We start from the raw sequence: 11,603 nt of genomic DNA, 5'->3' as shown, positions 1-11,603 counted from the left end.
GTGGGGCCCAAAACTGGACACAGTACTCCAGATGAGGCCTCACCAATGTCGAATAGAGGGGGACGATCACGTCCCTCGATCTGCTCGCTATGCCCCTACTTATACATCCCAAAATGCCATTGGCCTTCTTGGCAACAAGGGCACACTGCTGACTCATATCCAGCTTCTCGTCCACTGTCACCCCTAGGTCCTTTTCCGCAGAACTGCTGCTGAGCCATTCGGTCCCTAGTCTGTAGCGGTGCATTGGATTCTTCCATCCTAAGTGCAGGACCCTGCACTTATCCTTATTGAACCTCATCAGATTTCTTTTGGCCCAATCCTCCAATTTGTCTAGGTCCCTCTGTATCCTATCCCTCCCCTCCAGTGTATCTACCACTCCTCCCAGTTTAGTATCATCTGGAAATTTTCTGAGAGTGCAATCCACACCATCCTCCAGATCATTTATGAAGATATTGAACAAAACCGGCCCCAGGACCGACCCTTGGGGCACTCCACTTGATACCGGCTGCCAACTAGACATGGAGCCATTGATCACTACCCGTTGAGCCCGACAATCTAGCCAACTTTCTACCCACCTTATGGTGTATTCATCCAGCCCATACTTCCTTAACTTGCTGACAAGAATACTGTGGGAGACCGTGTCAAAAGCTTTGCTAAAGTCAAGAAACAATACATCCACTGCTTTCCCTTCATCCACAGAACCAGTAATCTCATCATAGAAGGCGATTAGATTAGTCAGGCATGACCTTCCATTGGTAAATCCATGCTGACTGTTCCTGATCACTTTCCTCTCATGCAAGTGCTTCAGGATTGATTCTTTGAGGACCTGATTTTTCCGGGGACTGAGGTGAGGCTGACTGGCCTGTAGTTCCCAGGATCTTCCTTCTTCTCTTTTTTAAAGATTGGCACTACATTAGCCTTTTTCCAGTCATCCGGGACTTCCCCCGTTCGCCACGAGTTTTCAAAGATAATGGCCAATGGCTCTGCAATCACAGCCGCCAATTCCTTTAGCACTCTCGGATGCAACTCGTCCAGCCCCATGAACTTGTGCACGTCCAGCTTTTCTAAATAGTCCCTAACCACCTCTATCTCCACAGAGGGCTGGCCATCTCTTCCCCATTTTGTGATGCCCAGCGCAGCAGTCTGGGAGCTGACCTTGTTAATAAAGACAGAGGCAAAAAAAGCATTGAGTACATTAGCTTTTTCCACATCCTCTGTCACTAGGTTGCCTCCCTCATTCTGTCAGGGGCCCACACTTTCCTTGTCTTTCTTCTTGTTGCCAACATACCTGAAGAAACCCTTCTTGTTACTCTTGACATCTCTCGCTAGCTGCAGCTCCAGGTGCGATTTGGCCCTCCTGATTTCATTCCTACATGCCCGAGCAATATTTTTATACTCTTCCCTGGTCATATGTCCAACCTTCCACTTCTTGTAAGCTTCTTTTTTATGTTTAAGATCCGCTAGGATTTCACCGTTAAGCCAAGCTGGTCGCCTGCCATATTTACTATTCTTTCGACACATCGGGATGGTTTGTCCCTGTAACCTCAACAGGGATTCCTTGAAATACAGCCAGCTCTCCTGGACTCCTTACCCCTTCACGTTAGTCCCCCAGGGGATCCTACCCATCCGTTTCCTGAGGGAGACGAAGTCTGCTTTCCTGAAGTCCAGGGTCCGTATCCTGCTGCTTACCTTTCTTCCCTGGGTCAGGATCCTGAACTCGACCAACTCATGGTCACTGCCTCCCAGATTCCCATCCACTTTTGCTTCCCCCACTAATTCTTCCCGGTTTGTGAGCAGCAGGTCAAGAAAAGCTCCCCCCCAGTTGGCTCCTCTAGCACTTGCACCAGGAAATTGTCCTCTACGCTTTCCAAAAACTTCCTGGATTGTCTGTGCACCGCTGTATTGCTCTCCCAGCAGATATCAGGAAAATTAAAGTCGCCCATGAGAACCAGGGTGTGTGATCTAGTAGCTTCTGCGAGCTGCCGGAAGAAAGCCTCATCCACCTCATCCCCCTGGTCTGGTGGTCTATAGCAGACTCCCACCACTACATCACTCTTGTTGCTCACACTTCTAAACTTAATCCAGAGACACTCAGGTTTTTCTACAGTTTCGTACCGGAGCTCTGAGCAGTCATACTGCTCCCTTACATACAGTGCTACTCCCCCACCTTTTCTGCCCTGCCTGTCCTTCCTGAACAGTTTATAACCATCCATGATAGTACTCCAGTCATGTGAGTTATCCCACCAAGTCTCTGTTACTCCAATCACATCACAATTCCTTGACATCAACAGGACCTCCAGTTCTCCCTGCTTGTTTGCAAGGCTTTGTTCATTTGTATATAAGCACTTGAGATAACCTGCTGATCGCCCCTCATTCTCAGTATGAGGCAGGAGCCCTCCCCTCACAGACATTCCTGCCTGTGCTTCCTCCCGGTATCCCGCTTTCCCACTTACCTCAGGGCTTTGGTCTCCTTCCCCCGGTGAACCTAGTTTAAAGCCCTCCTCACTAGGTTAGCCAGCCTGCTTGCGAAGGTGCTCTTCCCCCTCTCTGCCTAGCAATTCTTCTTCTTGGAACACCATCCCATGGTCAAAGAATCCAAAGCCTTCTCTCCGACACCACCTGCATAGCCATTCGTTGACTTCTACGATTCAACGGTCCCTGCCCAGGCCTTTTCCTTCCACGAGGAGGATGGACGAGAACATCACTTGCGCCTCAAACTCCTTTATCCTTCTTCCCAAAGCCACGTCGTCTGCAGTGATCCGCTCAAGGTCATTCTTGGCAGTATCATGGGTGCCCACGTGGAGAAGCAGGAAGGGGTAGCGATCCGAGGGCTTGATGAGTCTCGGCAGTCTCTCCGTCACATCGCAAATCTTAGCCCCCGGCAAGCAGCAGACTTCTCGGTTTTCCCGGTCAGGGCGGCAGATAGATGACTCAGTCCCCTGGAGGAGACAGTCCCCGACCACCACCACCCGCCTTCTCCTCTTGGGAGTGGTGGTCGTGGAACCCCCAACCTCAGGACATCGCATCTCATGCCTTCCAACCAGCGGAGTCTCCTTCTGCTTTCTCGTCCCAGACGTATCATCTGGTCCACTCTCCGCAATGGTACCTGTGGAGAGAACATGAAAGCGGTTAGTCACCTGTGTCTGCGTTGCTGGAACCCGGACATTCCAGCCAAAGCAGCTTGTTTTGTCTTGAGTGGCCCCTGCAGCGTTTGTGTCTGAAAACAGTGCAGCATGTGCTGGGGCTTGAGAGCCCTCAAGTGACACAAAGGGGACCCTGGGCAGTTTTATCAAGCTGCCCGTGCAGAAAGGGAGTGAGCACCAGAGCTGGCAGGAAGTATGTCCAGTTGTTACGTTAAAGTTGTTCTTTGCCGTGGAGTTTGAGCCTTTGCAGGTCAAGTTTTCACTCTTTTCTCTGGTCACAGGACAGAGGGCTAGAAACCGACTCTTAAAAACCGGAAGGTGAGATCCTCACCAAATCCCAGGACTCCAAGAGCTAGGTATTTAAGAACAAGCACCAAATACAGTGGTACAATGGCAAGAGACAGAAACACTGGATATGGGCCTGGATCTTCCAAAGTGACTAGCGGTTCCGGGTGCCCACCTCAAGACACTTAAAGGGGCCCGATTCTGCGAGAAGGGTCAGCTGGCACCCAGAAGCTGGGAACCTGGCTGTGCTCAGTGGGGCTGTGCAGGGTGAAGTCACTGTTTGCAGGATCAGGCCCTGCTCGGGATGTGCCCCCGTTCCTAGGGACCTGATTGTGACTTCACCCCTGATTTGCCCCGGCCGCGGCTCCTTCCTCCGCCCCCTCCCCGCGCCCAGCTCCCTTCCGGAGTCCGGACTCCAGGCCGCGTTTGGCCGCCAGCCGGCCGGGAGTGAGGAGCCGAGATTCGGAGCGGCGCCGCCGGGACAGGGCAGAGCGCAGGGAAAGTTGCTCGTGGCCGGAGCGGGCGCCCGGCGGCCCAGCCAGACAAAGGGACGGACCCTGTGCGCGGGCCGGTGCCGGGCCGGGATCAGGACGCTGCGCCCCGAGCCGGAACATGGGTCCCCGGCAGCGGCTCCCCGGGGCGCGCTGCTCGCTGCTGCTGCTGGCTGCGCTCCTGCGGGTAAGTCCCGGGGCGAGGGGGACCCCCGCTCCCGTCTGCGCGGAGCCTCTGCCCGGGACTCGGCCCCGAGCCCGGCGGGCGGGCGGAGCTTGGCCCCGGCCTGGGGCCCCTGGCGCTGGAGCCTGGGGGCCGCGGGGGCGGCCCGTGCTCGGCTGGCTCTGTCCCGGGCGCGCTGTGCCGCGGGTGCGGACCGCGCGGGGCTCAGCGGCAGGGCTGGGCTGGGCTGCGGCCCCTGCTCGGCGGGCGCCGACCCCAGGAGGGCTCCCGGGCGCTCGGACCCTCCTTGGGCGCCAGCTCCGGGCGGGAGCCGGCGGGCCCCGCGCAGCAGCCAGCCCGGGTGCTCGGAGCGGGCGCGGTAAAAATAGCCGCCTTAAAATAAAGGCACCGCCCGGCCGGCGCGGAGCGGGGCGGGAGCGGCTCCCCCGAGAGGCCCTGGGGGCCGGCCGGCCGGGGTCCCGGCCCGCCCCCGAGAGGCCCTGGGGGCCGGCCGGGGTCCCGGCCCGCGGGGGAGCTGGGGTGAGCCCAGGTTCTGTCTCCCTGTCTCCCCGCCGCGGGGGGCTCCGAGCCCGGCGGGCTCGCGGGAGCCCGGAGCCCGGCAGGGACCCGCCTGGCGCGGAGGGGCTGGGCTCTGCCAGGCCGGCTCTGCAGGGCACGGGGCTTTGGGCAGCTCCTGGGTGCACATGGTTTGGGGCGCCAGGGCGGGGGAGCTGGCTGCTGGAGCCTTTCCCCGATCCCTGGGTGCCAAGGGGAAGGCGAAGGCCACTGCCGGGACGGCATCGCAGCAGCGTGTAGTGGGGGTCCCCACCGGCTGTGAGGGGACGGGGCTCCCCCTCCTGCTCACAGCTGGGCAACGATCAAATGTCCCGTACCAGCGGCAGGGAGCAGCCCCTTTCCAGGAGTCTGCTCGGCCCCTCCCGCCTTCCTCTGCCCAGCCAGCCTCCCCCAGGGCAGCCTGGCTGGCCCTGGACAAGCGCTGGCCGCGGTGATTTAGCCCGGGCTAGGTGGGGTACCTTACTGCCAGCTGCTCCCACCTGTAGCAGCCCCTGCAGGGCGTGCGGAGGCTCCTGCTGGGCTTGGCTCCCTCCCGCGATCAGACCAGGGAGCCTGGGCTGGGTGTGTGCTGGGGAAAACGCTGCCGGGCACCCCACGCTGCGTCTCTGAGCTGGCAGAGGCAAGGGGACCCCGGTGATCAGGGTGCCGGGCCGTTGTTCCTTGCACATGGAGCACTGGGGTGCCCTGCATGTTTGAGGGGCAGGAAAGTCAAGTTGGGTGAAAGTTGCCAGGAGTATTTTTGGGCTCTTGGCAAGAGCCAGCTCCCCTTGGTGCCCCCTACTACTCCCACTGGGCCTTGCGCTGGGTAGACACTGCACCCACTCAGCGCCACTGATGCTGTTCAATCCTGACCTGCTGCCTTTCAACTGTCCCAGCCCAGGGCCCCCCCAGCCCTGCTGGTGCCCCTCAGCTATCCCAGCCCTGGCTCCACCAGAAGATCTTCAGTACAGGAGACCTCTGGGGGCTCTGGAGGTTGTTACATAGTCTGCCCTGCCTGCTCTCCACCCACATGGCCTGGGCTCAGGGCTGCGTGGGTAACAATGGACAGCTTTGTGTCTGAGAGTCCACAGGCTCTGAGAACATGCAGGCGGCTAGAGAGACTCCTCAGCCTTTGCTGGGAGCCTGTTCCTGGAAGGTGATTGCTCAAGCTTGCCCATCTCAGGGGCATGGGGCACCCCCATCCTGGGGGCCCGCCTGCTGCAGCTGGGGGCAGCTTATAGGATGGGTGAAAGGCTGTCGAGCTTGGTGCTGCAGCCCTGGCCATGCGTTGGACACGATACCCGGGGTGGCCTGGCTCTCTGAATGGTCCTGGGGGTGCTGGCAGGGGCTCAAGGGCACAGAAAATGGAGCTGGAGGCAGGTGATGGTGGGCAGAGGCTGCTTGGACCAGGTGGAGCCGTGCATGCTGGGTAGCATGAAGCGGGTAGCTGCATTCTGTTCACGCCCCCTGCCCTGGGCCTGGCTGTCTGAAATTTCACTCACCTGTGACCTCCCCTTGCCTAGGGAAGTAGAGCCTGGCTGCAGCCTGCCTTCTCCCATGTGGGGAGCTGCTCCCACCCGGCCCCAGATTCAGGAGCGACTGATGACTTGCCCCGTCTAGCATGCTCCATTGCAGGCTCCCAACCTCCCTGCATGAGACCGGGTCTCTCCCACCCCATTGCACAGATGGGGAAAGTGAGGCACAGAGTGGGGAGGGGACTTGCTAGTCAGTGGCATAGCTGGAAATAGAACCCAGGTGTCCTGCATCCCAGGCCCTGTTTGGCTGGCCCTGTCCTTAAGCAGCAGCCCACTTCTCTGTCTGTGGGCCACAGGCAGGACTGTGGGGGTGGGGGTGCACTTTCCTGGGGTGCTGGAAGCAGGAGCTGGGCTGGTTGGGGGCTCTGCTGGGCAGCGAGTGTGTAAGTGTGCTGGGACTCTGGGTGGCAGGGTGGAGGGATCCCCAGGGACTTGGGCAGGCTGTGTGTGCTGGGTCTGGAAGGGGAATGATGAGGGGGCTTGCAGGGCGGTTGTGCGAATAGTGCACAAGGCCACCATTCCCTGAGCAGCTGAATGGGAGAGGATCATGTGACAGGCAGATATCCTCCCCCCCCCCACACCTGCCCAGGCTTGTTCTCAAAGTAGAGGGTCTACGGGGGTGGGATCTGCTCCTCCCTCCCTGGGAAGGGGATGGGGTGGCTGGGTGAGAGGAAGTGCGAGGAGGGGGAGGCAGGATTGTAAACATGGCTCTAAATAGAACATGGATTGAGTGACTCCTCTGTAGTATTTATACAATCCAGGAATCTCTCCCCAGCCCTCTCTTGCAGGGAGCCCAGGCTGTGGGACGGCTCTTGGGACCCCGATCCAGCCATAGCTTAGCAGCCAGAGGGGAGTGTGCAGGCCTCCCACCCTGCCCTCGGATGGGACCAGGCAGCAGGCTCGGTGGGACAATCCCTGGGAAGTGTGCTGGCTTCTTCATGAAGCTAAAGCCCAGTCTCTGGAATCTCCTCTAACCTCCAGCCTAGGCCATTGCAGTGGGGAGCTTCCCCACAGAAGAAGGGCTCTGAGCTGCCTGGAGGATCCCTGACTGGAGGTTCCAGTCCTGTGCCCAGGTGCAAACCACCCCATGTTTTCTTGCCCCCCCGTGCCATCCCTTCCCTCGGGGATCTCTCCCTAGCTGGGGTTAGAGAATGTGGGGTTGGTCCTGCCACCGCAGACCCCTCTGAAGACCAGGATAGCCCCACATGCCTGTTCTCTGGAAACCCTGGCTCCCATACCCAGGGTCGCAGCGCAGGGGGCATCCATCCTGTTGGGCGGGACTGCAGAGCCAGGAAAGCTGTCAGGGCGCGGAGCCTTGCAGAGGTGGACATGGCCGCCGGGGGCAGCCGAAAGACTCTGAGGCCTGGCCTAGGCTACAGTTATTATACACTAATTATGTCAGTGTCCACACTGCAGCCTTGCTCCCACCGATGTCAGTGCCCCGCTACACTGACATCATAACTCCATCTCCATGAGAGGAGCAGGGCTCATGTGGGTGTAATTAGGGCCTGTCATTCTTGTCAATTTCACAGCTCCACACAGAGCCATGAAATTGACAAGAAACCGGGGCTCCCCTCTCTACTCTGAGAGCAGAGCAGCCTCGGAAAACCGAGGCTGATCTCAGCAGGGAGCTCTGTGCCTGGAGCTTGGACGGCTGATGTGCTCCTGGTGGGAAGCAGGGAGCTGAGAGCCCAGGGGGCAGCTGGGTTCCTGTGGGGGTAGCCAGGCTCCTGGCAGGGAACCAAGAGTCTGGGCTCCCCGACACTGCCCCTCTTCAGTCGGTGGAAGTGCTCCTGGTGTGGACTACGGACAGAAGGAGGGTAGTGTGGACATGATTCACTGCAGTAATTGCTGCGGTGGCTGTAAGTCAAGGGTGTAGACATGCCCTGAGTTACAGTGCCGGAGCCCTGCGGGGGGAGAGCCTGGGCTAAGAGGTGTGCTGAGGTCAGGCTTCCAGCTGGCCCCCCCCTACCCAGCTCCAACAGCTTTAGCTGGGGTATAGTCTCCCTGGGGAGAGGGAGGCTGGGGGAGCCAGGATCTTATTCCCATCAGGTGTCTCCCAAGGACAGCTCCCTCCCCAGAGGCGTTTACTGCCCCCCAGCGCCCTGCCAGACATTGAGATGCTATCCTGCCAGGGGTGGCTTAATGCAGTTCCCAAAGTGACCAGAGGGGGAGCTATAGAGCAGTGCATGGTGCTGCCCCGAGCACATGCCGTCTGGTAGCGTGTGGGGACTGGCTCTGGCTCACTTGATTTTTAACCAGGAGGTGGAAATGCCCTGCAAGCAGCCACTGTGGGTGTCATCCCATAGGCCCCCCAGAGGAGTCTCAACAAGAACCCACAGCCTGGGCTTGCGGAGCCCTGGATCCAGCTTAGTAACTGGAGCCGCTGTGCTAGGTGCTGAAGGGTTCTGAATGGCGGCTCGCCCGTGCGAAGGGTGGCCAGTCCGGAGTCACCGGCAGACGGAGCCGCCCCGTTGGGGGAAAGGGGTTGGGAGCGAAGGTGCCTATCAGGTGGGGGTGGAGTGCGGGAGGAGGTGCCCACTGTGTGTCTCAGTTGTTTGCTAAGTGGCAGAGGCAGCTGTGTGTCCGGGAGGTGCACAAACACACCTCTCTTTGGCTGGCCTCCGGGCCTCCCCCTCTCTGCCTGCTCTCCTCTCTTCCTCTGTCTCGTTTGCATTCTCCTTTGCACCACAGACCCAGAATTCTTGGACCAAATTAAAGCTGACAGTGGCTGAGAAATATGCCTGGAACTTGGGCTGTAGGAGCCGAGATGTTTTCCAAATGAGGCAGGTTGTTGGAGCTCTCCCGCTTGCCTTCTCCCTTCTTGTCAATTGCTGCTTTGAGGAGCTGGGGTGAGGCGGGGCCGGGGCTGCGAGTGGCTCAGAAATGCAATGGAAAAGCCAGCAGTAAATCCTGGGGCTTTGTGAGTGCCTGCACCCTGGCTCTGGGCTCCCAGCCTGCTGGGGATGAATGGTCAGCTGCGCTGTCCCACTGCACCGCAGGGACTTCCCCATGCAGATCACTGGGAGAGACAGGTGGGGAGCTGCAGACGGTGATGTCATGGCTGTGGACGGTGATGTCATGTTGCTGATGTCACAATGGGAGGGTAAAGTGGGGCTGCCCTGTTGTTCTGGCCGAGCGATGTAGAAAGCCCTGGCTGTGCGTATCGAGGTGCAGGCCAAGGCAGGCTCCTAACAGCAATGTTGTCCTTGCCCCCCCTCCCCCCCTCAAATGCCCGGCTGCACTCCAGCCCCGCCCCTCCCCCCCCCCCAGCTCCCTCCTGCACTTGTCCCCTTCCACGTTAGTATTTCTGTTACGGGTAGCGCCTAGGAACCCCATGCAGAGGCCTGGGCCCGGTTGTGCGGGGAGCCGACGGACTAATCGCAAAGCAGACAGCTCCCTCGGCCTCTGTGTTGGGGAGGCCATTGAAGGGAATCCGTGGTCACTGGACACCCACTGGCTCCCCTTCATGGGCACGCAGCACAGGCCACCATCTGCCCTTTTGGTACGCCTGATCCCCGCTGTGCCCATCTGTCAAAGCCTCCATGTATCAGCATGCTTCCCTCCAGGCCCTGTGAGCCACAGCCCAGCAACAGGAATGCCACACACAGCAGGAAAATCAACCTGTCACACCCGTGGCATGGCCAAGTGCCACCAGGCAATCACTGGCATGTGGCGTGCTCTCTCGTGGAAGCTGGGCGGGTTGGGGGTACTGGGTGTCACCAAGCCCAAGCATTCAAACTCATAAGTCCGGTGACTAGCTTAAAAATCATGAGACTTTTTTTATTTAGGTAAATGTAGGGCTTCTCTCTCTTTGCCTTCTGAGCTTCCCATCTGACTGGTCACGTTTTCTCCACCAACGTTCGGGCTAGAAACTCTTTTTTTTTAAAATGAAAGCAGAGATTCTCAGATATTCACATGACTCCAGGAGCTGGGGCTTTAAGAGTCACTTCCAGTGCTGTGAGGCTCCCGCTTAAATGGTGAGAGCTGGTGTTCTGGAGTCCCTGGGCGATGCTCTGGAACTACTCCATACGAAGTCAGTCAGGACTCAAGGGGAGCCTCCTCTCTGAGAGCAGACTGCCCTCCAGGGCAAGAAGCTTCCACAGCTTCCACCTTCTTGAGTCTGACCTTGGAGCATTCAGCCTCCCCTTCTCAGACTGTGCGCTTCCCGCAGCGAGTCTGCACAGGCGGGGCTCCTGGGGAAGCCTGAGGGCCCTGCACCCCAATTCCACAGTCAGCCGTGACTTTCAGCGAGTCAGTAAAACAGCAGGTTTATTAGACGACAGGAACATGGTCTAAAACAGAGCTTGTAGGTACAGAGAACAGGACCCCTCAGTCAGGTCTGTCTTGGGGGGCAGGGAGGCCAGAACCCCATCTGGGCCTCCCACCATTTTCCCAGCCAGCTCCAAACTGAAACTCTCCAGCCCCTCCTCTAGCCTTTGTCTCTTTCCTGGGCCAGGAGGCCGCCTGATCTCTTTGTTCTCCAACACCTTCAGTTGGCACCTTTGTAGGGGAGGGCCCAGGTCATCAGTTGCCAGGAGACAGGTCGGCCATTCTCTGTCCGGACAGCCTCACGCTGGCCCTCTAGGGCTCTGCAACAATCGCTCACCCTTATCCCACCACCTAGATACTTAAGAAATTCCTAGGGGAAACTGAGGCACCCACCCAGTATTCAGAGAAAACATTCCCACTTTGCCACAGCTGGTGATGCTAGATGCTGGATTCCCCTCTCACTTGTGTTGGAAGTAAATGGAGAGTAACTCAGAATTTCCATGATGTGAGAGGAGAACCGTGCCCCTGTGAGTTCTCCCTGCACTCTCGTCCCCTGGAGAAATGAGGGTGGGTGTAATCCTACTCGTTGCTGCACGCTGAAGCCAGACACCTTCAGACTAGAAATTAGAGCAAATGTTTAAGAGTGAGGGGCCTACTGGCCTGGGTTGTGGGGGATTCTCCAGCATGTGGCCAGTCTTTCTTCGAGCTCTGCACTGGCTCCGCCAGGAGGTCAGGGCGGGATTACGTGGGGAGGCTTCTCAAGCTTTGCTAGGCAGGAGGTCAGACTCCATCACGCTGGTCCCTTCTGGCCTGATGGCTCAAGCTGCAGAGGTGTGGAGAAGCGAAGAGGGAACTTTGGCCAAGGGGGAATTGAGGGCAAAGGACCCCTAGCATCTGAGCACCAACGGGTGTAAGTAAGATCAGGATTGGACCCTTCGTCCGGCACCGCCAGGAGTCTGATGCCCCTGCTATCCAGCTGTCCAGGTGGGAGCAGACAGCACAGTTATTGAATTAATGTGACCCTGTGACTAGCTGCTGGATGCCCCTCCTGGACCAGGCCAGGTTCTGGGCTCAGTTACCCCCGCCTGGTGTAAATTCCTCAGCTACAGTGGAGTGGCTCCAGTCTGACCCTATGCCAGGCCGAGCAGAGTCTGGCCCT

The 11,603-nt window shown here is 58.5% G+C and overlaps 1 protein-coding gene across 2 annotated transcripts in view; it reads left to right on the top strand.

Annotated features, from left to right (window-relative positions):
* The first annotated feature begins 3,787 nt into the window (after positions 1-3,787).
* Positions 3,788-11,603, top strand: part of HSPG2 (heparan sulfate proteoglycan 2) — a 193,686-nt gene continuing 185,870 nt past the window's right edge. For both annotated transcript variants that reach the window (XM_084651586.1, XM_084651585.1), the window contains exon 1: positions 3,788-4,106. In XM_084651586.1, coding sequence (XP_084507712.1) covers positions 4,041-4,106 — 66 coding nt within the window. In that variant the 5' untranslated portion in view covers positions 3,788-4,040. The remainder of the gene's footprint in view (positions 4,107-11,603) is intronic.

The sequence above is a fragment of the Lepidochelys olivacea genome, assembly GCF_965140295.1.
Source record: "Lepidochelys olivacea isolate rLepOli2 genome assembly, chromosome: 18".
In the NCBI taxonomy this organism is placed as follows: Eukaryota; Metazoa; Chordata; order Testudines; family Cheloniidae; genus Lepidochelys; species Lepidochelys olivacea.
Note: the sequence above shows the minus strand (reverse complement) of the source record. Positions and strands in the feature narration are given on the sequence as shown.